This window comes from Phasianus colchicus, chromosome 17 (assembly GCF_987193195.1).
Source record: "Phasianus colchicus chromosome 17, bPhaCol1.hap1.1, whole genome shotgun sequence".
NCBI classification, from domain to species: domain Eukaryota; kingdom Metazoa; phylum Chordata; class Aves; order Galliformes; family Phasianidae; genus Phasianus; species Phasianus colchicus.
In genome coordinates, this window is record NC_143452.1 from 10454010 (window position 1) to 10481035 (window position 27026).

At 54.8% G+C, this 27026-nt stretch overlaps 1 protein-coding gene and 1 long non-coding RNA gene across 6 annotated transcripts in view; one reads left to right on the plus strand and one right to left on the minus strand.

The window, feature by feature from the left end:
• The window catches only part of NOL4L (nucleolar protein 4 like), a 50163-nt gene that overhangs the window by 8092 nt on the left and 15045 nt on the right, over positions 1–27026 (minus strand). For 2 of the 5 annotated variants that reach the window (XM_031588584.2, XM_090152263.1), the window contains exons 2-5: positions 26629–26784; positions 23544–23655; positions 19834–19943; positions 6245–6386 (exon numbers count right to left, since the gene is read on the minus strand). In XM_031588584.2, the coding sequence (XP_031444444.1) occupies positions 6245–6386; positions 19834–19943; positions 23544–23655; positions 26629–26784 (520 nt within the window). Of the gene's footprint in view, positions 1–6244; positions 6387–7112; positions 7138–11243; positions 11401–11629; positions 11810–19833; positions 19944–23543; positions 23656–26628; positions 26785–27026 lie in introns of those variants that run through there. The other 3 variants (XM_031588592.2, XM_031588601.2, XM_090152264.1) reach the window with 3 other exon arrangements.
• Positions 11140–16001, plus strand: LOC149915628 (uncharacterized). Its single transcript, XR_016471998.1, has 2 exons — positions 11140–11227; positions 14434–16001. It is a non-coding gene; the product is annotated as an uncharacterized LOC149915628 (long non-coding RNA).

Consider the following 27026-nt stretch of genomic DNA (forward strand, 5'->3'; position numbering starts at 1 on the left):
TGTATCCCTTAAAATAAACAGATTGAGGACGCTCAGGCATCCGAGCAGCCCGCGGGGGCCGTGCCTGTCCTGAACCACCCCAGCACAGGAATGGGCGCTCCCTGTTCTGAGGCGGCTCCATTCCCCACGAGCCCCAGAACTGGAACACCCCCACAGAGCCTGCAGAGCTCCCTTCCGTCCTCCCCCCTGCACTGACCCACTTACTGCTCTGGGTGCAGGCAGGAGCCCTGGCTGCCAGCTGAGGCCGGCGCTGGCTCTGCACCTGGGCACTCTACATGCCCCTGTCCCCATGCCCGTTTCTGCCCCATGCACAGCTGCCTGCAGGGGCTGGAGGCATGGAGGATGTCTGAGGGCCTTGCCCTGCAGCCAGCAGCCCAGCCCACCCTGTTCAGCTCCCCAGCCTCTGTCCCATGCATGCCCTGCGCTGGCATGTGGGCTTGCAGCCAAACCCGCCAGCAAGGCTGGGGCTGGGCTCTGGGTGCAGGCTCCATGCTGATTTGGGGCAGGTGGAGCGGTACTACACTCAGTGGGGGCTGAGCCTTGTCCCTCCCCCTGCTCTGCTCTCAGAGGGAGTCTCTGGCCTCATCCAGAGATGCCTCTGGGAGGATTAGGGAGCATTATTCCTCTGCATGGAGGCATGAGCTGCGTGCCATGCCCCGCCACCAGCCCAGGCAAGGCCACAGCAACAGCTCAGGGCCAATCAGTGCCGCCCTGCAGCTATCAGAGCAACCTCCTGGCGGTCCTCAGGGGGCAGACAGCCCCAGCACTGTGCCTGGCACACAGCGGGGGCCCCGGCCACAAGAATCCCACTGTGCCAAAGCACTGAGAGCTGGCACTGGGGACAGGAGTTTGCAGAGCTCTGAGCATCCCCAGCCTGACCTGAGCACCCCTGCTCTGCCCTCGGCATCCTTTGCTCGGGCAACCCTACATTGTCCAGGTATCCCATACTGCACCAAGCAATCCCACATTGCCCCAAGCACCCCTTACTGCCCTGGGCACCCTGCCCACCCCTGCAGCCTTCCCACGGCCCCCAGCTCTGCTGCAGCTCCTCCAGCTCCTATGTACCGACTGCAAGAACACTGTAGTTTAAAACAAGGCTGAATGTAAGTAAACCCTCTGCTCCTGATCGTTTTCTTCTTTCTACACTTGTACGGGTTACGCTTTCCCAGAAGATCTGCATATAGAGTGGTGGATTAATCTGCCTTGTGGGCAGAGGAACGGCCGCAAATCCAGATTGCTGAGGACCCTGGATCAGAGCAGGAATGGTTTCAGCCAGCTTAAGAATGGGGATGCCCTCGAGAGGCAGCACAGGGGCAGCTCCATGGGATCGGGACCGCGCTTGCGTTCCTTCTCAGCTGCCACAGCCTGGCTCCAACCTGTCCCCACACCCTGCAACAGGGACGTATGGCCGCAACACTGCAGCCATGGCACCCCGAGTCACATCATGCAGAACTCCTGACATCTGGGAGGTCTTTTGCAAACCCCCAGCAAGCGCCCAAAGCACACAAATAAATAGCAGGGCACCGCGAGCAGCGGTAGAGCAAAGCCAGGCTGCGCAGCCATGAATATATTCATTATCAACCAGCACGAGCCTCGTGAGCTCCCTGCTCACGGCTGGAGTTTGGCTGAGCGAGGAGCCCCTCTAATGAGGATAATTGGAAGCCCCCCTGCTTCACCCCCACGCCCTAATTGAAGCAGATGGATCTGTAAAAACAATGTCACTTGGAGATGTTTTGATCTTTCGGTTGGGAAGCAAAATATTTCGTTCCCCTCCTGGACTCAGCAGAGCTGGGCTGAAGGCCGAGGGCAGCCCAGGAGTGGGGCGTGTGGCACGGGGCAGCACCACGAGAGCAGGGGATGGGGACACAGCCTGGAGTCTATTGTGGCCTCCATCCCTCCCCGGCTGCGCCAATCCCGGGGAAGCGAGAAGCAAAATGGCTTCTTGGGTAGCGGTGATGGGGGAGGAGGGATCAGTCACTTATTAAATGAATTAATCAGGGCTCAGCGTTTTCATTTTGAAGAGGCTGCTGGATTATCCTTGATTTCTGTGACACTGGATTTGCAGAGATCAGGAGGGGAAGGGGAGATTTCCAACACCTGCTCCCCAGGAGATTTTATGGCAGGGAAGTGGTTGGGTTTAACATCTATGTCAGCGAGGGCCACCACGCTGCTGTCCAAAGGCAGAATTAAAGATGAATGGGGCAAATTGTTCCTCCTCCTGTCACATCTCCAGAGCCAGGACAAAACCTCTTTTGACTCGGAAAACAATGAGCTTATGTAAGAGCCAGCAGCCCACGGAAACCTCGCCGCAGCCCCGTGCTGCCACGGCCGGGCAGGGGCCGCCGAGCCCTGAGCCAGGATGGGGACGGGTATGGAGACAGGGCTGGACATGGGAACAGGGGCTTGGCCAGGGCTCACTGCCCACAGTCAGACCAGAGCACCAGGCCCAAGCCGAGCCCACACTGTGTCCCAGCTGTGCCCACAGTGCCTGCATGGCCATGCCCATGCCCGTGGAGTGCCCAGCGCTCTGTTGTGGGCTGCAGCTCCGCATCCAGCCTGCAAGCGAGTGTCAGAAGTGTTCAAAGCATCCCGCAGACATCTGAGTGTAACAACAGCCAGGAAGATGAAAAGTGCCATAAATTATTCACTCACAAAAGAGACGAGAAGGGGGAAGGAGGGGAGGAGGAGAGCCTGCGAGGAAGGAACACTTAATACAAATTAGAGAGACCAGGTGGGGATGGCTCCTGGGGGAGGCACAAGCGGGCAGCACGCAGGGCCCCAGGGTCGGGGTGCAGAGGGACGCCCGCTCCCTGCAGGTCCCGCCCGGCCCATTTCCTCCATGACACACAAAAAAAGGAAAAAAGGAACACTGATGGGGGATGAGGAGCAGCAGGCCTGGCCCGCCTCCACCGAAGGCGCTGTATTTCCTGTCTTCCTTCGTTAACTCAAACCTCCTCACATCCCAGACGAAGCCTCCATCCTCCTCCCACCCTCCCGGGTCCCAGCCTCCGGCCGCAGTCCCCGACAAGTCGACACCTGGCACAGCCGGGCACAATGCTCTGCAGGGACAAGGCAGTGCTGTGCGCCCAGCCCCCCCGGCCCGGCGGTACCCCCTGGTGCCATCTCCTGCCATCAGAGCAAGCGGCGGCCCCCGGCACGCGGCCGCACAGCAAGGGGCACGGCCATGGGCATCTTCCCTGGCGCAGCTGCAGGCATTTGGCTTGGCCTTGTCCTGACTGCAGCACCAAGGTGTTGGGGTGGTGGGAAGTGATCGGGAGCCCTTCTCCCAGCCAAGAGCCAACAGAAGCCGTGCGATGGCTTGGTGCTGGGACCCCCACGGTTCCTGAGACGACCTGAAAGCATGCCATGTGCTCATCCCTGTGGCTCCTCCTGGCTCTCAGGAGATGTCCTGGACAAGGGACAGCCTGCTGAGCGTGCCTTCACCATTAAGTAGGTTAAGAAAGTCCTTTCTCCAAGGTCTGGATTAGCGGCTGCAGCTCCAGGCAGACCGGGATCAGCGGGGACACAGCATGGAGGAGAGGCACAGGAATCTTGCTGGGAGTGACCCAACCCTGAGCCATGGGAAGGCAGCCCTGAGCCCAGCTGCTGCAGCTCCAAGTGAAGCCAGCTTGGGGCTGGCAGTGCCTAATGGCACACTGGGGATGGGGCCGGTTTGATGCCATGCATTTTGGGGTGTTTTGCTCTGAATGTGTGCTGGGATGCATCCCCCCAGGATGTCCTCCTGCACAATGGCTCAGCTTCAGCAGCAGAAAGTTTGTGTTGATCTTGCTGCTGCTCTGGGTATCCACTGGCTTCCTGCGGGGCACAAGCACTGTGAGTAACATCCTATAGGGAAGGGATGTTGCAGGGAGCTTCACATTTTCCGTGCTGGGGCCCGCAGGATGAGTAACAAAGGAAAATGGAAGAAGCAAGTGTGCGCCTGTGTCAGGGTTGCTGCTTGGGGATGGATTCTTTGTCCCTGCATCCTTCCATGCGTCCCTGCATCCCTGCATCCTGCTGTGCATCCTTGCATCCTGCTGTGTCCCAGTGTCCCTCCGTGCATCTGTGTGTCCTTGTGTCCTGCAAAGCATCTCTGTACCCCGCAATGCACCTATTTATCTTGCAATGTGTCCCCACTCCCCTGCAGCCTGCAGTGACACCAACCCAACATGAGCCCCATCTCTGTCCCTCACCTCCTGCAGCCAGCAGTTCTCATTTGCTCCCTGTGCTGTTTCACGTTCCAGAGGCTGACGCTGTTTGCAGCATGGTTACATGGGGCCAAGGTTTCTGGGCACAGAGACAAAATGAGGTGCTGGCTTCCATCTGAGCTGCCTTTCAGCTCGCTGAAGATACAGCAGATACCTGTGCTTCAAAGCATGGGACAACAGCTTCCTGCTCTCCCACCTTTCTGTTCCATGCTGCTGTGCTCATGTGTCATATGAGAACACTCACCCCTTACAGCCCCCTGGAAGACATGCAGTTGTGCTTCAGCACTTCAAACAGGACTTCTTTTAACCACGTGTGTCAGATGATACTGCTGTCCAAACAGGCACCTCTTCATTACAAGTCTGCCTCTTAGGAAGCCCGTCGCAGAAAATACGCTCCAGGCATCCTTCCCATTAAACAACAGCAGATGGGAGCAGCTCAGAGAAGGATTTACAGAGGATGGAGACCAAAACACTGAGTGGATCCCTCATGCTACCCTGCTTGTGCCCTCTGTGGTGCAGCCCACAAGTTTTAGTTCCTGCTATCTGTCTTTTTAGGAGTCTTCCCTGGGATAGCCTCTGTGAGTTGGCACAAAGAAGGCAAAACATGTTTGCTAAAGCTCCACAGCAGGGTGGGTTAAATGCAGAGACCACCAGACACCCCTCATCCCTGCAGTGCCCTAAGCTCACAGCTCCAGTGCTGGGTACACAGCAGTGATGGGGCTGGGCTCCTTGCCCCACAGCCCCTGAAACAGAGCAGTGTGATGAAAATCCCAGTGCTGGGCTTCTCCTGGGGGAGTCCTGTTACTAACACCCAACTCAGTTTGCTCTCTCTTTGATTCCTCCTGTTTTGCTCTGTCAGTTGCAACTTCACGTGCACTCCTCACCAAAAGGAAGGAGCTGCTTGTACTTTGCTACTCACTGCTGAACCTTATAAAAGAAACCGAAAGAGCCAAGAAGGGCCCCAAAGAGGACACCTGCCTCCAAACAAAAATCACAGGGCACAAAAAATTGGACGCATTTCCTAAGAGGGCAGAGAGATGGAGAGAGGACTTAGCTTGAGTGAGAACATCTTGATTTGCTTAAATACGTGAGTCCCTTATTAAATTACTGTCTTGTAGAATAATAGTGTTGAGTAAAAAGATCCAATCCATGTCATTCTAGATTGTAAACAAGACTTGGGAATTCATCAGCGAGGGATAAGCCGCAAGCCTGAAATGTCCTGGCAGGAGAACAGCGAAGTTTGGGGATACAGAGACCTGGCAATGCCACAGCTGGCTCCAGGCTAATGAATGGAGCATCCCTGTCCCATGGCTGCACAAAGCCACCCCTGGGAGATGTTGGGTTGCAGAAGCCCCTCCTTCCTAGGGGTCTCCTGGCCCCTTCTCAGCACTGCTCCTCGCTCCCAGCCCGTTCTCTCAGCAGCAGCTGGGCTGTGGGTCAGCACAAGCCAAGGAGCAGCCCAAGCACTGAACCCTTGCAAGCATCACAAAGATGAACTCCGACCTGAACATGTACTTCTGCCACTTATTTACTCGAGCAATTTTTTAAACTAGCTTCACAGAAGAAACACAGCACGTCACCTTACCAAAGGCCCCCTCCCTCCCAGCCCACATATGGGTTCCAGCCACCTGCCCAAAGCAATGAGACACCTCATGTCCATTCCATGATCCCAGTGCATTTTTCTCACGTGCTGCCTCAGGTGCAGCTTTTTGAGCACGGATCCTCTTGCAAGAGGCTGCTCTCCTTCCTGTGGCAAGGAGCCATGGGGCTGCTCCTGGGGACCCCAATCCAATGCCTTCTCAGGACCTGGGGGGCTGTGACCGTGTCCCCCATGAGGACCCCTCAGCCCAGAGCTGGGCAGGGCCTGGCCATCAGCAGCCTGCAGGCTGACCAGGAAGGCTTCGAAGCCCGTGCTGATATGAAATCCATCCTACAGGTGGGACATCTGATCAGAAGGGACTGGTTAATGTTTAATGAGCCACAAAAACACCCTGAGCACAAGGCGCCGCGCTCTTCCCGTGGCTGCAGGCACTCACCATCCTCCTGGCCGTGAAGGTTCTGCGGGCTGCGCATGCTCTCGTCCTGGCTGGGGCTCAGGCTGGAGTTCAGGTGCTGGTCAGCTGAGATCCATGTGGAGTCATTCATATCAAAGTCCTCGCTGCTCACCGACGTCTCATCCTGAAGGCAAGCAGGAAATGGTTAAGGCACAGAGCTCTCTTCCTCCCTCCATCCCCTTGCTCTGGCATCTCCCCACCACAGCCTTCCCCAGGACACGCAGCTCCTGCAGCCCAGGAGCCCGCGAGCAGCCCGGGTGAGGTGGTTCCCAGGAGAACGCCCCAGCGCCGCTTCCTGCCTGAAGACGTGCCTGAGCAATGGCACTGTCTCTAATTGAGGACAATTAGAAAGAGCTCGCATCCTGTAGGAGCGGATGGCTGAGCCCTGGAGTTTACCCTTTAATCTCCATCCACACTAACGTGTTTCTGGCAAGCGAGTGGCACGTGGGAGTGGAGATAGGGCGCAGCTCCACGCAAATGGCCCTACACACAGTTCAGACCCTTCTAAGACCGAACCACCTCCTGCATCAAGGGAACACCGACGGAGCTGCGCTGGTGGGGAGCAAATGGGGATGATGAGATCAGATCCCACAGACTCCAACTGCCCGGTGCTGCAGGAAGGCCCCATGGAAGGGGTTGAGGTCAGCTCTGGGGCTTGGGGCTGACCACGCCGTGTTGCCATAGGGGCTGCCAGTGTTGCGGCCGCACTCATCCTATGCCAGAGGGGCACTGAGCAGGGCAGTGGAGACCAGGCAGCCCCAGGGCCCCACAGAATAGATTGCATTCCTCTCTCCCACTCCTGCAGCTGGAAGGACATTTTCTCTCTGCCTCTCTCTCCCTTCCCACTAACCTTTAGAGCACTTTGAGACACAGCCCTTGGATCGCTTCCAGAGCCGGAAAGGTCAGCCGCAGGATTTCAAAACCACCACCGGCGAGGCCGGGATCCTGAATGAGAGGAGGGGCCCGGTGCTCCCCTCACCCTCCCAGCACCCGCTCTGCAGGAAGCAGATGCTGCCCCAAATTAACACGGTCCTGTCGGCAGTCCCTTTATCTGCCTTCCTCTCCCTGGCCGCTCCCCCAAAATAACGGATAGAGGCCACATCCAGAACTGCAGGGCGGTGGGGGACACCAAAAAATACCCTAGAGAAGGGCCTTCAGATGTGCTTTCCTTTGATTGAAGCATTTCTCAGGCTTGTAAATGCTCAGCTCCTTTTCTTTCTTTCCTCTAGTCCTGAGATTACATACACTGCCCGCTCCTTTCCATGTGAGGAGCAATTGGCAAGAGCCCCTCCAACGTACGGCTGTGCCTCGTAAAAGCTGCCCTGTCTGGCTGCCTCTGACAGCTTTTAGAGTGAACAAACAAACGTCCTTCAGGACAGGTTGGGGCTTTTCCTCCTATCCCTGTCCCCACAGACACATCTGCATGCCCAGGACAGGCTCTCCCCACCTCCCAGGGTCTTCCTGGAATTTATGGCTCAAGCACCCATGGCCGAGCTCAGCAGGGCAGGGGGCACTGGGGAACTGGGAGCAGTGGGGGGCACTGGGGACACAGCGCTGCCAGCACACCCAGCTGCTACTCCAGCCAAGGGCAGCACTGCCTCCCCACAAATCCCATTGTGCGGGTACAAGAGAGGACAGCACAGGTCTCCCCACCACACTATATATATATATAGTCTCCACTGCACACAGTCACAGGGAGCCAGCCACCCTAATATCTGGCCTCCTTCACGAGGCTTACCCAAGATTACTGTCAGAGCTTAAGAGACAAACGCAAATGCCAAGGTCCCGGCTGCCCACAGCCTTCACCTGGCAGGTGGGAGCCCCAGGCAGCTTTCCAAAGGGTTTGGCTCAGGCACAACTCCTGCAGAAGGCACAGCCTCAGCACCCAGACCCCGACCCAGAGACACTCGTGCAGGCTGGAAAATCAGAGGCACGAAAGATGCCTCGCACGCACATGCTGCGGAAAGGGCTTTACAAAAGTGTACCATTCTCTTGAGGTGCAACGTTGGCCTATTATTAGAAATACTCAAGCCAGAAACCGTAAATGTGACTCAGGTCAAACACGGATGTTGCATGTTCCCAAGTCCACACTCCAGCCCCCAGCAGGAAACAGGCTGCCAGCGTGGGGCCAGGCCACGCCATCCCTGTGTCTCCAGTGCCACCTTTTGCTGTCCAGCCAAGGCCACCCTCATGCAAAGCACCAACAGGACAAACCTCTCTAACAGTGTGTGGGTCTGGCGGCAGAGCCCACCCTGTGCAAGCACGCTGCAGGGGATAGAAACACACAGCTAACACTGCAGGGGATGCAGTGGGGGATTCGGCCACCAGAGCAGCCTCTCTGTTTGGCACCGAGCCGTGGGAGCTCCTTGTCCCTCTGTGCCCCTTCCCTGACAACCAAGAGAAGCACTGCTGTGCGTCCTGGCACTCCACTGAGCCCAGCAGCCCCGCTGCCCTGTGCCCACCCCGGCCACCAGCATGCTGCCTCTCTGGGACACCCGGGGGGGGACACATTGCAGAGCATAGTCTGGCACTGCTTCCTCTACCAGCAGGACCCTGGGCACGCACAGCCCCGGCCCCAAAGCTACCGATGCAGCGGTGGGACTGACAACTTGGTCAGATGGGCAGCCCCCAATTGTCCCCACATGCCACCAACAGGGCTGAACGCTGACCCTCAGCCACCAGGAAAACAAGGAAGAATTGCTGAACAACGGCCACGACTCAGAGCAATACGGTAAATCTAATCTACCCTTCCACCCTCTTTTGGCTTGCAAGTCAGGCAGCTCATTCTTTTTCCTCTCTGGGTTCTCAGGAGAATTCTCTCTGCTAATTTCTTCTTTCCTGTAAACAAACTTCAAATGAAACTTTCATTAGAAAACAGAGCACAATCCATTACCAACGCCTTTCTCAGGACCGGCCGCAGCCCCACGCCACGCGTGGCACAGAGGGAGGTGGCAGTGCCCACCCTGTGCCTCCAGCCCGGGGCCCTGCAGCCGCTGCCTGCTTCCTTCCTGCCGTCCCCAGCTCCGCACAGGGATCTCCCCAGCCTGCAGCCAGGTCCCATCGCTTTGTTTCCAGCGACGAAGGCACTGAGCGATCAAGGGTCAGGCAGCGTGCGTGCAGCTCCTCTGCTAAAGGGAAGTCAGATCCTGCGGGTGCGCTCACAAACCACACCCAAACGCCAGGGCTGCAGGCACCGCCGGGTTTGGAAAAACAACGTCCTCACTCCTCTTCTTATCTACAGTCCAATATTCACAGCTGCTTTACAGACGCTCACAGCCAATGTTTTTGTACTGGCAAAGGCAGGCGCTCACATGTGCAGAGTGAACGCTTGGTGTTTTGTCCCACCGAGCACCGCGCATCTTCAAGAGCTGTCTGCACACACCTCTGCACAACCCCTCGGCTCCCCTCCAAACTGGGAAGCACTTCTCCCAGCCACAGAGCTCTCTGCCCATCCCGCACGCAGAGGCTCCAGCACTGGGACCGTGGGGTTCACCTGCAGCAGGGCAGCTCCTGCAGCACTGCTGGTCAAGCATGGGGCAGGGGAGCTGCTCCCATGACCACACCTCAGCAATGCATGCAGGGCTATCGGTAACCTGCTTACTTTACAGCTTGGCTCACTTTCTCAGGGACTGCCTTGCAAACATCCCTCCCATCACTGACACTCTGTGCCTTACGCTAAGTATTCCAGGCTCCAGTTGTCAGCATAGTTTATTTTCTCTTCCCTTTCTGAACTCTTTTATTTGAAAACACGCCCTGTCACACCACAGCCGGACTTTCCTGGTGCAGCGGAACAGGAGCTGAGCAGTGTGCATCCCTCAGCAGCAGCGATGCTTTGGGAGCAACAAAGGTGATGCACAGCCCTGGGATCCCAGGCACAGCAGTTCATGCTGGAAGGAGCCACTGGAAAACAACCACCAGGAAGGACCCATTGAGAAGGAGCTACTGGGAAAGAGTCACTGACACAGAGCCATTAGAGAGGGGCCAGTAGGAAGGTGGCCTCGTCTCCATCTCAGCCACTGTTTAAACCCAGCCCTCTGAGCATGCCAAGAAGGTACTGAACCAGATTTGACCCTAACTTAACCAGTTCAGCACAGAGAAAGGCTTACTAATGGAAGATAAACGCTCCTGGTCGAGGACTGGTACCACAGCCATGATGAGCATGGTGCTTTCTGCTCTGGGAATCACTCGGTGTGAGGGAACACGGCTGAGGGGCAGCGATCTGTGACCACCAATGTATGCACCAACCAAACATCCCGGGTGCTCTTTGTCAAGTACGTGCATCCTCACTGACTGACATTTCTGCTGATTTGAACGAGCACTTTGCTACTTCCCAAAACGCTGGCTGGAAGAGTTAATCTGCAACGTGAACAACAAATGGAAGAGGAAGGGAGGACCATCACCTCTGCACACACACACACACACACATCTGAGATCCCTTCCTCCGGGAGCATCACCCACAGCGGCGCACCGAACGCACGGGCAGGGCGGGGGTCGCGGGCTCTCCTGGCTCCTGCTGTTCAGCGGGGAGGTGCTGAACGCGGGGCCGGACGCAGGAGGGAGAAGAGAGCAGAGCGTCCGCGGGGCTCTGCCCCTGCCCTGCCCCTGCCCTCACCTTGCCCTGCCCCTGCCCGCTCCCTGCCCCGCACGCCCGCCGCACCGAGCTCTCCCCACGCCGAACACGCGTTCGCTCTGCACGCCGGTCGACGCTTCCGCCGCGGTGCCGGCCAGCAACCGGGTCCGGCGGGCACGGGGCGGACAGCGGCCGCCAGCAGCGGGACGCGGCCCCGCCACTTCAGCGCGGGACCCGGGGCCGTACGGAGCGGCTCCCCGCGTCCTCCCTGCCCGGCCCGGCCCCGCTGCCCTCCGCCCGCGGCTCCCGGCCGCTCCCGGCGCAAATCCTCCGCCGGCCCCGCGCACGGCCCCGCCGCTGGCAGCCGGGCTTCGGCGTGCGGCGGGGATTGACACGTAAGTAGGGCTTTACCTCGAGGGAGGAAGCTATTTCCAGCGCAATCCCCGCCCGGGGCCGGTGCCGGGGCCGGGGGAGCGACGCGGCGATGGCGGCGTCGGCGCGGGGCCGGTGCCCGGGAATTAATGGGGCCGGAGCGCTCCCGCCGCCGCCTCCTCCCACTTTCTTGTGGGCTTTTGTGCTCTTCCGGGGAAGGGGGAGCCGCGCCGGGCGCGGGGAAGGACGCGCTAACCTTAACCCTTCCCGCAGCCCCGCCGAGCCGCAACTTCCCGGGGAAGCGGCCGCTCCCTCCCCCCGCCGCCGGCCCCGGAGTTGGGGAACGGCCCCCGCCCCGCACCGCCCCGCCGCCCCCGCGCATCCCCCGCACCGCCGCCCCCGCCGGAGCCGCGGCCGGAGCCTACCTGGAGCGGGGCCCGGGCCCTGCCGGCCTGCGCCAGCCCGGCGGCGCGGCTCGGAGCGCGGGGCGGGGAGCGGCGAAGGGACGGAGGGACGGAAGGGACGGAAGGGACGGAGGGAGGGGGCCCGGGCTGGCGGCGCTCCGGAGAGGCTGACAACCAGCTGCTGCCCGGGGAGAGGGGCCGGCGCTGCGGAGCGCGTCACTCCCGGCTCCCGGGGGGGGCCGGGGAGGCGGAGGGGGGCGAGCGGGGCCCGGCCGCGGGCGGAGGGGGCGGAGGCGGCGGCGGGGGAAGGGGAGCGGGGCCGCGGGGGGCGGGCGCACCGGGCCGGGCGCGGCGGGGGGCGCGGGGAGCCGCGCCTGGAAGAGCACATTGTGGAGGGCCGGGGAGGGCCCTTCCTCCGGGAGGAAGAGACAATGTCCAGGGCCGGGCGCCTGCTGGAGGGCGGCGAGAATGGGCGGCGCGGCTCGGTGCGGCTCGGCACCGCCGCGACTGCACCCCGCCCGGGCTCCCTCGGCAGGGCACGGCCCCGGGGGTGCGCCGCGCCCGGCTCGGCTCGCCTCGGCCGTGCCCCGCTCCCCCGGCCCAGCTCGGTCCCGGAGCCGCGGGCCGGCGAGCGGCGAGACCCCGCGAGCGGGACCCCGGGCTCGGGGCCAGCTCCTCACCTCCGCCCGGCTGCGGGCGCGGTGGGCGCACGGTGCCCAGGCCACACGTCGGCCGCATCCTTTTGTTTCACATGCATCCCCTCCTCGCTCCGGTGGGAGAGCAGAGGGAGAGCACCCACCCCGTGAGCGACTCAGCTCCGCGCAGGGCTCAGCCGTCGTTCTGCAGCCGCTCCTGGGGCTGCCCGGTGGGGCGCTCCGTGCTGGCAGCGCTTGCTGACCTCCTCCTGGACATCGCACCTCAGCGTGCCCCCATCCCCAGCCCGCTCTGTGCCTCCAGTCCTTGATGGCTATGAGGGGAATTTTGATGAAATCAGCCCAGCAGTAGGGCCTTCACCGCTGCCAAGGATGGGAACTGCACATCCCTGTTTATGGCTCGTTGGTGCCCATGTCCAATTGTGATGTGCGTTAACCATGGCGCTGCTGGGAGGAGGTCAGGGAGCGCTGCCTGAGCCCTGTGGGGTTGGGGGGGGCCGAATGGGCACCGTGGGCACTGCATGGCTGACCCTTCCCCAGCTTGAGCTGAAGGGCAGCAGTGGAGCCCCGGGGTCCCTGCGGTGCGAGGGCAGCGGCTGCGCTCGCTTCCAGCTCGATGGCTGCCGCTCCTCCCTGAAGCTAAAATAAAATCCTGACCATTTAAGGTGAACAGGAGACTTGCGGTGGACCTCGGAAGGGTTTTAACCCCTTCCCATTGCTGGGCTTTGTTTATTCCTCACGCTCCCTTCGCTTCGAGCAAGACCACGCGGCAGAGCCAGCCCCCTGCACCGGGCACACAGCAGCGAGGGCGCGAGCCTGACGCGGCCGCTGTGCTGCCTCACCATGTGGACACTTATTTTATACTAAGTGCCTTTGTGTGGGCTAGGTTAATCCACTTTGGAAATGGATTAACCTAAATTTTGCATCGGCAAACTTAGCGTGGAACAGACGCATCCATTCGGGAAGCGAGGGTGGAGGAGCAGGCAGGGCTGCAGGCAGGAACCCTTCCAGTGCCGGCTGTGGGACCCGACCCCGGTGGGGTCACTGCCGCACAAGCAGGGTCACGAGCCCGACAGAAATGCCATTGTTTGTGGCAGTGCCTGCGGCCGCCAGGCCGGCACAGCGAGGCTGGGCACGGAAATGGGGCTCCTGTGGGAGGGAGAGCTCTGAAAAATGGCAACTGGAGCGCCCTTCTGGTGGGGATCCTTTGGGTTCAAACCGTGGAGGGGGAAACAACTGGCAATTAGGTATAGGATCGGTGGTAATGGTCATTTATCAAGTTGTCAGGAATAGGGTAAGTGCCTTACAGGACTGTGGTTTAAAAAAAAAAAACAACATAATAAACTGGTACTACTACTATTATATTATATATAAAACACATCAAATATATTATTTATAAGTCGCTTCCTTCCCTCGGCGCGTTCATTACCTCTGAACCCTGCAAACCCTTCCCTGTGGGCACACACATCCCTGCGGCTCCCTGCCTGCCTGCCTGCCCACACAGAACCAAGCCCTGCCCACAGGGCTGCCTCCTGCACACCCAAAACCACGCCATGAGGGGCTGCTGGCAGCACCCAGCCTCGTCCTCCAGTCCTTCCCAGGGCATGGCCACACAGGCAGCACTGGGGCTGCTCTCTGACCCAGGGGTACACTGCTTGTAGGAACACAGTGAGCACAGAGATCTGCAGAGGACTGCGTGACGTGGGATCTGGCTCTCAGGCTGAAGGAGCCACTGACTCAGGGGTGACCTTGTGCACGTTACTTGATGTTCTTGTGCCTCTGGAAGTGGGTTAAACAACAAATGGCATCTCCTGCATCTGCTGCTCTGTGACCACCAAACCCTACTGGGTGACGAGCATTAAAAATGCAAAGCTTTGCCAAGTGATGCCTGTAAGGAAAGCAGGACAACAAGGGGCAGGGTCACCGCCCCACGGCACGAGGGGAGGTGTGACTTCTGCCTGCACTGTGTTTTAGTTCCCTGGCATTCAGAGCAGAGTCAGGAAGAAGTGAGGAGAAGGGGCTTGGGAAGCTTTGTTACGCAGCAGATCTGCGTGGGCTGAGGGCTGTGCTCCCCTTTCTCTTGGTCACTCCTTCTGCAGAAGCAACAGCTGTTGGCATTTGGCATATGCACAGATAGAAGTGTTGTTTTTGTTTTTTTTTTCCTTCTTCAAGGGCGAAGGCCAAGAGATGGAAGGGAAATACAGCACACCTCAGGGTGCACCAGTCCCAGGAAAGCAGAAGGAAAGAGCTGCTTCTGCGGGTGGAACATGCCTTCCTCAGGAGCTCAGGGGAGAGCTGGATGCTACCAGGGATCCATATCCCATCCCTGCACAGGATCCATATCTCACCCCCCCCCCAGCTTCTGCTGGAGCACCACCCCTCAACACCTCTGCACTGTGCCATAGGTTGATGCACACTCACAGCTTTTCCCCTAGCCACCACGCCAGAACTGAGCCATTTTAACCAACGCTACACCATAACCAACACGAAGCCCATCTTTTGTCATTCTCAAACCACACTGTGTTTCCAGCATCCATCTTTGTGAGTGCCAGCACCTGCTGGGAGATGCTCACGCCCATTCCCAGCCCTGCAGCACGGCATCCCAGCGAGGCACACGCCTGCCTAAGCAGGTAAAACAGGAGCAGAAACAAAAGCAAGAACGCAACTCAAGGTTACGATGCTGAACCACACAGCTTCATTTTCTGCAGTAACGGAAATCATTAATAACAGTTCACGCTCTCAAAGCAGTTGCCATCCAAGCTCTTGAAGAGCATTATTAGTGTGCGAGACCTCAGAAGTCTCTCTAAGGTATTAGCCCCTTCTTAAAGGGAGAGGGCAATTAGGAAACAACCACTTGTGTGCCTCGATCAAAGTCAGCATGCAGCACGTCAACGAGTGAAGGGGAGGCGATGCAGAGAGCCCACAGCCATGGCCTGCCCAAGGCTACAGGAAGAACAGACCCATCAGGAGCCACAGTGCATTCCCCCAAGCAGCTCTCCACCAGTTTGCAGCCACCAGCAGGATAAGGGACCCGAGCAGCGCCACGTGGTGCAGCCAGCAGCCTTAAAGGACGTGTGGTGACTGGTATCATTTGGTTCTGGCGGTGCCACCTCATTCAGTGCCTCCTTCCCATAGGAAATAATGTGATTTCCCTTAGCAGTGCAGAGTCTGGGCCACAGCACTGTATCTCATGTGGAAGATGCAAGCAGTATTTATCCCAGCCAGCCCACACCTGGATCTCAAATCATTTCTTGCACTGAACATTGCACTGAGCACATACAAAGCTTACCACCAATGCAGCTACAGACACTGAGGGATCTACACAGCTGGAAATGAAACGTCTCCTGCTTTAACTAGCTGGGAACCTCATGGTTAATTCCAATCACAAAAATGAGCTGACCTTCACTGAAAGCAAGCCATTCAGAGAAGTTTGAAACCAGGCTAAATGGTTTGATCATCTGACCTCCTGCATCTCATGAGCCATTAAGGCCAAGGATAAAAGTTTCCCTAAACTGTCTTTGTCAGCTTAAGAGGGTGGAGGGAAGCTGCAAATGTGCAGAATGGAGTTGTGGGGCCGGACCCACTGCTGCCACGGCTGGAAAGCCTGTCCTTTAGGGCAGGATTGAAATGCATCAGCCAAAGCCTTCTCTGCCAGCAGAAGCTGCATCTCCACTAGAGGGCTTTGCTGATGCAGAGCTACGAGTAAGCCTTTACTGCATCAATTAAATCTGTATTTCCAACAGTTATGTCTGTACTCAACTGGGTAATTTGCATTTGGCGAAACAGTATCTTCTAGATACCTTCAGGACTGCCCTTTTGTTCTGGTTATTGCTTCAAACCGTGCCCTCATGTTGCAGCCCCCTCCACCCCTGCAATGCACGCTGTGAGCCGGGAGCCGTGCACCAGGGTGCAGGACAGGACCCCCTCCTTCCCTCCCTCCCAGGCACTCACTAGTCAGCATGGCAAAGCCATGGCAACAAGAGAAAAGCTTCTGTTATTTCACATCCTGCCATTCACTGACTGGGTGACCTTCTGTCAGCAGCCACTGAAGCAACCTTTGGAAATTTTCCGTATCACTTAAACCTGGTTGCTGTGCCTGCCAAGGTAGCAGCCGCACCTCCAGAACAGAGCAGGTTTGGAGCTCTGTGCATCTCAGCCTGCCGTGTTCCATCCAGTGCTGAACACGGGGCACTGGCAGAAATCACCTGAACAGTGTGGTGTGAAAAATAAACCCAGGGATGAGTCTGAATGTGATAGAAAAAGATGGTCTGGGAAATGACTGCAATAAAACTCAAATAAGCAATCAGTTAAACGTGCTAATATTTATCGTTTGAAAACGAGGTGGAAGGATCATTACAGATGAATATTAAATACCTTCATTCCTTTTTTGCTGCAAGATTGAGAAGGTCAGAAGTTCGGGGGATGTTTTAATACCTCCGCAGATCCCTGAAATATGGCTAATTCTGCACTGTGTGGAAAGGGAACAGGCCCTCCTGGGCCCTCTCACACATGAGAACTGCTATAAAATTGGAAAGAAGGAAGACTCACAGCCCAGGAGCTCCTGCATGTTCCAGTGAACCCAATTTAAACAGTGTGGGGCACTCATGCCAGAATAGATGTGCTGACTTGAAATATATTGATCTCCACTGATGTGAGAAAATAATCTGACTCCTGTTCTCTGAACACTTCCATACAGGATGGTGATTTGCTTTCTGGTTCTGTCAATTCTGCAGGAACCCTTCATTGCAGGAACAACCCTGGGAAGAGCTCCTTATTTTGTGATTCTTTTTGTCCCTTGCTGCAGACAAAAATGCTCTCAGGTTCTTCTGGCAGCGATTCCTGGTGGAGACACTGCTGCCCTGATACTGATACGCTTAACAGCAGTCATAAATTACAGTTACATGCACTTTTTTTTTTCCTCCTGAATAATGAAGTTAAAAGGCCACTTTGGCATAAATTCATTCATTGTTAGCCCCTGTGAAGCAAGCTCCTCCTGGTGCTGCTGCATACAAATAATTGCTTTTGGCAAAAGCCAAGTAGAACACAAGTCACTTGCTTCATTTATTTCTATTATTACCATCAAATGCTGGCTTAGAGCTGGGCAGTGAGGTGGCAGGGCAGCAAGATGAGATAGAGGGACGAGTGTCTTAGTGTGAAGTTGGATACATGAAAGCCATGCAGTGTGTATTTGTGAGCATGGTGCTCCTTCCCAGGGCTGGCCATGGGCCGTGCCCCTCGGCACCAATGGCACCTGGGTTTTATCCCTGGGTTCCCACCATGCTATCCTCCTCAGACTGCTGCTATAGTCCAGTATGATAAAGAGTTTCAATGCTAAGTGGGTCTGAGCAGTAGGGCTGTGATCTTTTGCCATTTTCCTCTCAGGAATCTCACTGGAATTTCAGGGACACGCTGAAATGTGAATTTTACTTTTTCCAAATAGTTTTTTTCCCTCATCTGCTGCAGCTCAAAAAGCTGCATTGCAACATACCACAGAGAGCAGCAGAAGAGGCGAGGAAATAAAATGAAGTACAATGATTTATGGTCTAGGCCAACATCTGTGTGTTGCCTCAGCTGGTCCTCTTTTTGTTCCTGCAGGACATGTGCTTTGATCACAATCTTCAGGAGTGTTCTCATGAGCAGTACGCTGTATCTGCTCATCTAATGGGAGACCCAGTGCACACCCCAACAGCAAAATTCAGGGCACTTCTCACATCTCTGAATAACCAATCCAAAGCTCTCCAAGCAAGTTACATCTAAACCTATAGGTGTAACTTCACAACTCCTAACTCTGTAGGCCTGTCTGCTAGCTTCCATGATACTTTGCATTATGGAAATAAGAGCAAACTAAGAGTCCTGTTTTCTACCTGCACGAACTGGCACAGGGAGTTTGGGGAAGCTTCACGACATGCATCTCCTGAGTGGAGCTTTGGGGGTGTATAGGAACTGCTGAATCACAGCCTGAACTTCTGATTGACCACCTGAGGCGAGCAATGAGTCAGCCCTGGGGGCACAGGGAAGGCAATTCACCTGTGCTGCTGGAAGGGGTGGAGCCTGGCTGCACCTCTCCTAGACCCCGTTTAAGAGCTGACTGGCTCTGAGGAAGGATTTCTTCTGGAGATCCCCTCCTCTGGAGTTTCATAGTGAGCCCAGCATACGGGTAAGCATCCTATCTATTCTGTTTTCGTATAATAACTGCATAGCCAAGCTCTCTGGTATATCTCATAACATCTGTACATTCATTGATTATACAGGGACCACAAGGAATAGTCCTATCAATGGAAAAGGTGTAAGTGGTAAACACACAAACCCCTCAGGCTGTCTTTCACGTACACATCAAACTTAACTTGAAGGAACTGCCTCAAATTCTGAAAAGCATGACCTGCAGTCCTTGGTGAGCAAAAGGCTGGTGCTTAATGGCATGCACAGCAGCAGTGTCTGCAATCGCAGCACCGCTCCGCTTTGATTTGCACCGAGACCCAGCAACCAGAAGGAAGGGCAGCCCTTGATTCTGCCTGACCAAACGGGTCCCACAGCCCCATCCAGCAGCCCTGGGCTGGAGCTGTCCAGAGTTCTGCCTCCAGCTCATTCTGAGCAGCTCTGCTTGCTGCAGGCAGAACCTCCAACTTGCTCAGTGTCCAACACACGCAAAGGAAAATGCTCCAAGGTGCAGCAGTGCTTCCTGCCAGATGTCAGGTTTCAGGAAGGTTTCACTGCTGAAATGCCAGAGGAGCTCTGTACCCACCCCTTTGCTCCTGACAGCAGATCCACATCTGCAATTTCACACCCTGGCACCAGATTCTCGAACCAATGTCCCCTCGGGTTGCCCCCAGATAAAAAGCATCCATTGGCACAACTTCACAGCTCAAGCTATCAGCAGTCTTCCCCTCCCCTGCACAATGCAAACTCTTTCATTCCTGTGAACTGGCAGCAGCGTACAAGATCAGATTGAGGTTTTGGTGTGCTGGAAAACAGATCCAGCACTGGCTCCCAGCGCCGATTTGTGGGGAGCGAGCGGAACATGCTTTGCTTTTTATAGACTGTTTCCATGGTGCACAGAGGTTCCCATTGCTAATTCTGCAGCTGCAGAACTCCAGAAAATTGCGTAGCCTGGGTTTAATCCTGTGGCATTCTGCCCCTTCTGCTCCAAATCCAAAAGCAGTGGCCTGACACCCCCAGCAGCCAACCAAGCCCCCTCCCAGCACGACATGAGGGCAGATGATGCTGAGCCCCACCAAGCTGCTGGCCAGAACCTCCCCACCTGCTAAAGCTCCCAGGAAAACACAAGGAGGTAAAGAGAGAAATTCCTATTCACCAGATGTATTTTTAAGACTTCATAGTAGAACCACATGCCTAAAGAACAAGCAGACTGCTATAATCCATAACAACACCACCACCCCGCTTCCATGGACCAGCACTGGTTGTACGTGGTCAAAGCCTGCCCCACCTGGACAAACACAACATTTCCAAAAGCATCTTCCAAACATCCTCCCAAAAGCACCAGCCACCCCCCAGCCCCAGGGGCAGAAACCCGCCTCGTGCCTTGTACTGCCCCATGGCAGGAGGATAACTCACCTGCTCCTGTGAATTCATCACCCGCAGCTTCATTTGCTTCAGATAAGTAGAGGTGAGAGGCATGTTGTAGTCGATGATCCCAGAAACCAGAGAGGAAGGTGGTTCGCTCTCTGAAGAACAGAGAAAAAACTTTGTTCAGATACAGAGATGTGGGAGCACAAACCTGCAATGTGTTGCCATCATTATCAAACGTATGTATTTAGAAGCTCTTAAAACCCCTAGCTGGAGCCAATGCCCGCTGAGCTGAGGTTCCCACACGAACACGACCCAGAGGATAATTACAGAACAGATGTTGTTTTGCAGAAAAGAAAAGCACTGCTGTCACACCTGTGTAAAGCCCACACACAATATATAATTTTTCAGTCTACCAAACTAAAACCTAACAGAGAAAGAAAGTGAGCCTTGCTGAAGGTCTCAGAAACACTTCCATGCAAATGGGATTGATGCAGAGGGTGACCAAGAATATATTTCCAGTTTGCTTCAGCACTGCAAAGTCTCACCAGTTTTGCTGGGATTCCCTCAGGTAGGGGTTATCATTAAGGCAACTTATTAAGTGTCTCTATCTGGTGATGCAGATTATTTTTAACACTCTCATTAAAATACAAGCTTAATTTTAAAAACCTTTAATTTAAATTGTTCCTGTTGATTTGTCTGCCTGTATCACACTGAGCTCCAGAGATCACTCTGGATTCAGCCTGCTCCTGCAGATCCCCTTTCCACCCAGCCTAGACAACTCCCAGTAAAGCAAACCCTCCATGAGATTTCTGAGTTCACAAATGTTTCTCAGCTCTGTGGTCATCACTGTGAAGCTCTGCATGCAGGACTTGGAGATCTCTGTAATTATTTCTTCTGTCACAACATTTACATGATTGTGCATGTTCAAGAGGAAAGTTGCCTTTTCCCACAGGAAAAGATGCTGGCAAAAAGGGAAATCTCTGTGCCTTTGTACAGATACATGCCAGCACCAGAGGACAAGCCCAGCTTCCCAACAAACCCCAAAAAGCTGCGTGGCTGTTCACCAGAACACGAGCTCCAACAGCAGCAGAGGAGGATTTCCAGGAGCTGAAGGTGAACTGGCAGTGGGAGGTTTCCTTTCCTGTCTCAGAACCTCAGTGCCTGCCTTGCATTTTCTGGGGTCACCAGTTTCACAGGCACCTTTGACACAGCCCCTTTTACAAACGGCCTTCACAAAATGTTTTACAGCACCTCAGAAAATCCATCAGCCAGCCGTAATGGGGCTGCTGTTCAGAAATGCTGAATATTGCAAAAGCCCAATGAAACTCAGCGGACCCGAAGGCGCTTCACACCTCTGGAAATATCAGATCTATTGTGTCTGATTAAGAAATGACCTGACCTAAAAGCATATTGTCCATAGCTGACTTAAACATTACATAGTTTTTGCAAGAGCCTAGTTAAGATCCATGGAAATGCAGAGTTTGCTCTCCAGGTCCTGGGCACCTGCAGCATCCTGGATAGCTTGACTCGGGTCGCTGGCTTGCACACACGTGGAGCTGCACAGCTTTTAGGAATGTTGTAAACTTAGGAATCTTGTAAACTAATTCCTCGCCTCTTTTCCATGCCTGTGTATCACTGCTCTCCATCATGCTTTGACCTACAAATTAATTACAAGCATTCCTCTGTATACATTAAGCAAGCAAAATAAGCCATTTTTCTACTGTGCAAGGACGTCAGCTTGTGACAGAGATGCTAAAATCCCAGTGCAAGGAAAGAGCTCCCAGGAACAAAATCTCCTTTGCTCAGTGCTTGTACAGTGAGCAAAGCTCCAGGGAAACAGCTGAGCACCCTCAGACAGGAGCTGGAAGAAGGAGGACCTCAGTGCTCAGCCTTGCCATCCTGGTGTAAACCTGGAGGCATCCCATCAGCAGCAATGAATGTCCTGTGAATTTGGACAGCTGCAGCAGGTAAGTGCTTGTGCCTGAGAAACCAAAACATTTTGGGTTTTTTTAAGCTAACTGAAAAGAAAGAAAACCTTCATTTTAAAGAGCCTGGGGGACTCCATAGGTGTAATCCTCATACCTTATGTCACAAAAGGGGCAACTGGTATCATTTAGGTCCTCTTTAGAAGACACTATATCACAGACCCCAAGTGTTGGAAATACAGATAAAACAGGCAAAGCTAAAGTGAAATGGTTTGGATCTTAATTCCAAGTCTGTATAATTCCACTGGAATTACTCCTAATTTAATAACAGTGCAAAAGTGCCACACTGAAGTCCAATGTTCAGAGCTTCCCAGGCGCAAGATAATTTTCTTCTATGAATTATGTGAGTGCCCTGCAGGGTTCAATGTCAGGTATGTTTAATTAGGGATTTTTCTGAACACGTACGAAGTGTGCTGAGATTTGCTTAATGGACAAGTAGAAGTAGACAGGAATGACTTCATTTTTTTTTTTCTCACTAAGTTAAACGTTACGTACATCTGTCAGTCTGTGTGTATGCATGCACATACACCCAGGCAATTTTCCTATGACCCCACCATTCTGCAGGTGATTTGCTCCAGATGAATTGTGGAATAGGTAGTAGTGAAATCAGATACTCTTCCCCAGTAAAAGTAATCTTATCTAATCTACTCTATGTGGTTTCACAGGTACTTAGTCACTATTTAGGTACTGTTCTGAGCAGAAGGGCATTTCTGTCCTTCCATTTCTGGTGGGTAAGGAGAAAGGCTTTTAAGCCTGTTCTCTTCCTTTTGGGTTTATTTCCAAGAGAACTGAAAAACTTTGTGACAACTCTTTGCTCCCTGCTCAGGGTCAAGCCAAATGCTCTGCTTGGTGTAACAGCTGGGTTCACCCCCAGAGAGACCAAAGGCCAAGATTTCCCTCGACCTAATTTAAAAGTGGGTCCTTGGCAGGCAGGGTGGGCAGGTGCTGTGCAGATGGAGCTTGGGCTAATAAACATCAGAGGGTTCTCTGGGGCAGTTTCCGAAAAATATAGCTGTGCACTTGATGAGGTAAACAAGTTTGTAATTCAGAAGAAAACCCATCCAAACATCAACTTGAACCATCTACTCTGGAAGAAAACTTGGTCCCATCCTATGCTCTGCTCATAGCTCCTAGGCCTCAGAGCTGCAGATTGGCTCCCTTTATAAAAGAACCATAATGAGCTAACTACCACAGTCACCATGCTAATTGGTTGTATACACAGGCATAATATAACTTTGATTACCAAAACATTTTCTGTTATCCAAAATGTGATCACGACGTGCATATCTATTAATTACTGCAAATTTTTTCTTTATCGGAAACTTCAATTATTCAAACATATTCACTGTCTTTCATTACCAAATTAATAGTTTAAAGAAAAAAACTTTAGGTCAGGTTTTTCCAGAGATCTAAGCTTCCACCCACGTACAGTTCTGAGCTGATTGCAGATATAGCTGCAGTGCTTTTGACCCAGGCTTTGTGGGGTTGCACTGGGGAAGGGGAACCAGTGGTGGAACTTCTCAGAAGCAGAGCTGGGCTGGGCAGCCCCATCCCACTGCCTCTGCCAAAAACAGCACCCAAACAGTGATGGAAAACTGAACTTTAAGCAATTCCCCAGGCTTTGCTGTAAAAGCACACTGAAAATACACAGGTTAGGAAATCCGTTTGGCAGAGACAAATCCCATGAACGAAGCAGTCACTGACAGCTATCAGTGGTGTCTGCTGTAGGGTGACTGCTGGCTCCGCTCGCACAATTTGCTTTGCCTTTACCTTTGGGCTCCAGTCCGTTGGAGTTGAAATGCATCCTCTTCTGGCACTCTGTGCAGCTCATCAGGAACCTGGTCACAGCTTCTCTTGGGAGAAAAGCATAGGTCTCTGCAATCTGGGAAAACAAGGAAAGGGTTGTATGCGCTGGGAGGGAAAGCCTGAGGGCTGGGACGAGTGTACAAGCACTGTCCCCTTAGCCTGAATCCCAGAGCACAGCTGTACAAAGCTCCTGAGCACCGTAACACAGCAGCATGCTGCTCCTGAACCCCATCCGTGGATTTTTTATGCAGCCCCTCCTGCCCAGAAACTCCTTCTTGCTTGGGCTCTGAGCAGAGAGAAGTTATGGTTGTGTAAGTACTGAATGAGAAAGTTAGGTCTCTCCAGCTCTGTTTGCACTGCTAATTACCATTGCACTGCTAACCTGAAGAATGCATTAATCTTTTGGGAGGGCAGGTCACTTTTTCCCACAATGACAATCAATTACTGTTAATAACACTTTGCACTTTTGTGACATATTTTACCTAGGGAATCAAAAACATTTTTACAAATAGTAATGAATAAAGTCCTGAACCTTTGTGGGAAATCTGTATATAACAGCTGAGGATGCATTTTTAAAATTGGATACCTGAACACTGTATCCAGACCTCAGCACCCACAGAAAGCACCTGGAGGTCAGGAGCCCTCCTGTTCCAAGCAGTCCCCATTAGCAGCAATTTCACAGCATTTATAAAGACCGAGCCTAGATTATTTTCAGAAGGGAGAGTGTGATTTTAATGTAAAGATTTCTGTAAGGCCATGAGACACCACAAAATCATGGTGCCAGACCTGTACAGCATAAGTCAGGGAACCTATCCTGCAGCTCAGCAGCCAGTGCTTTGCCTATAAAACATCTTCCAGCATGACATCTGGTCTTAATTGAAAGACATTAAGAGGGTGGGGAGTCCACCTCTTACTTTGGGGCTGGCTCCTACGGTTAATCACCCATCCTATTTGGTCTGAAGGCCCTGTCCCAGCACAGCGGTTCCCAAACCGGGGCCATGACCCCAACAGGGGTCACAGCACTTACAAGTGGGGTCATAAAGCAGACAGAAATCCAATTGTTTGGGCCCCTCCTCGGGTGGCGAGCCTGGCAGAAGCGGGCCTTCCAATGGGAAACAGCACAGCAGGGCAGAGCAGGGACGTCCCGGCCCCTTCCTCTGGCCCATAGGCACCATCCTCCCACATTATTTCATAACAAAATCCAAAATGCATACATTCCAAGCATTTTTCTACCTCACGGGAAGGGGTGACGTTTAAGCTTTCTTGAAAAATGGAAGGGAAAAAAACCTTGTGGAAGCAGTGCAGTGGGGCAGGGCGGGGGGCTTGGCTGAAGCAGCACAGCCCTGAGGCCCAGCAGAGAGAGGCGTCCACCTCCGCTGAGCGGCAGCAGAGCCCAGCCTTTGGCACACACGTAAATGCCGTGCGGGTGGAAAGTTCAGGCAGGGACCTCGTCCCAGCAGCCAAATGGAGGATGCAGTGCTTGGTCCTCATGGGATTCTCCTGCCTAGATACAGCCCTATCCAGCTCTGCTGTGACTGCAGGGATGCCCGGCTCTGCCGCTGCCTCTGTGAGGTATTTATCAGTGCTCCAGCACTCAGAGCACCCGCAGAAATGCTGACATTGAAGGGCCTGAATATTGCTGCCGGCAAATGCGGCGCGCTGGCTGCCCCTCCGCCTCGAGCAGGGCTGTGCCTGCGTCCCTGCCTGCTCTGCTCCAGCACAGCCCCAGCTCCCGCTGCAAACGTTCAGCTAATTTTAGTGATACAGTTGTTATTTCTCAGCTGATTTGATGCTCTGCAGAGCAGACAGCTTCCCTGATGAGTTATCTCCCATCCAAACTCCCTTTCTGATTGCCTCCCTCCGGAGGTCAGGGACAAGGGCAAACTCTCCAGTGCCTCTCTAATCACAAATGGAGGGCAGCAGGGAGGCAGGAGGGGCCGGCAGGATGTGGCCACGCAGTGCACGGCCCCTGGGTGCCATGCTGTGCTGCGGGAGGAGCTCAGCTGGGAGGGAGGGCGAGAGGGAAGCGTGCTGAGCAGGATGCAGCCTGCTCCCAGGGCATGGCTTTGTGCTTCTGAGAGATGAAGCAAAGGGATCAGGGAAGGGTCGGCGTGGTCTGCAGGGCACAAAGCACTGTGCAGTGACAGCAGAGGGGACCCGCAGGGTGGGGGCTGCACAGCCAATGTCACGTGCAGGACCAATGGGACACGACAGCCCCCAGCCCTGCACTGGGCCCTGCACAGCCCCAGGGTGAGCACAGAGCAAGGCAGCTCCCTAAAAGGAGGCTCAGAGCAGGCGTGAGCTGTGCCAGCCACATGTCTCCAAGCGACCCAAGTCCTAGGCTGCAGGATTTGCAAGAGCAGCTTGGATTTGGACCGTGAATTCAAGATCTTCTTTTACCAGAAGAGCCCAAATATTTGCATCGAAGGGCTGTGCAGAGTCAGGAGAAACGGCAAGCTCCCTAGAGAAGCACACTTCAAGCTGAATTATGCCTGACCTAACTAGAGTGGTTTCAGGATGGATAGATCTGGTTTTCAGCACCGGGGAGCACCTGAGCAGACCCAACTCGGGAGCTGCCTCCATTTTGCAGAGCAGGGAGCCAAGGGCAATGCTGTGGTGCAGCACAGGGCTGGGCTCCAGCCGAGCCCCAGGGCCCTTCCCTGGCTGCTGCTGCCCCAAGGCCCTGGGGACAGCGGATGGCACAGGGGAGGCAGATGGCACAGAGCAGCGGGGGGGGAGGGTCTGGGTAAACATCCCCTCACATCAGCAACACTGAGCATTTCTTTTTTTTCTTTCTCTTTTTTTTTTTTTTTTTCCCTTTTCCCCCAGACATGTACAGTTGCCTTTGTATAATTCATTTGGTCTTTCCTCCTCCAGCAGCCGTGCTGCTGCTGCGGCCCCGTTTCCCGTCTCCCTGGCGCAGCTGCTGTGCCTTTAAGCAGCCCCTTTCTCACGCCTCCTCGTGCAGGCGAGCGGCCCCGCTGCCTCCAGCCTCCCCTGTGAGCAGCAGTGGCCCCCTGTGCCCGTCCCCCCACAGAGGGAGTCTCACCGCTCGGTAGGTTTTCTTCTGCCCAGCATGTTTGGGTGCTTTGCCCGGCTCCGTCGAACTCTCCACATGCATGGAGTAAATGATGTCAAAGAAATCTTCCACCACAGCCACGCGTTTCAGAGAGATGCCCTCGGGCTCCGACAGTCCATCTGCCCCCTACAACAGTGCAGGCAAGTCGAGTTAGTGTCAGCGGTGGGTGACAGGGGTGACGAGATGGGCCCGGGGCTAACGCGATGGCGGGGGCAGAGCTGCAGCATGCCGGCCCCGAGCTGCCGCGGGCGCAGGGGAGAGGGGGGGTGAGAGCTCCGGGAGGAGGATGCTGTGGTCAGGGCAGTGGCTGCTGCTGCTGCTCTGCTGCTCACGCTGCCAGAGAAATTGGGCCAGGAATAAAAACAAGA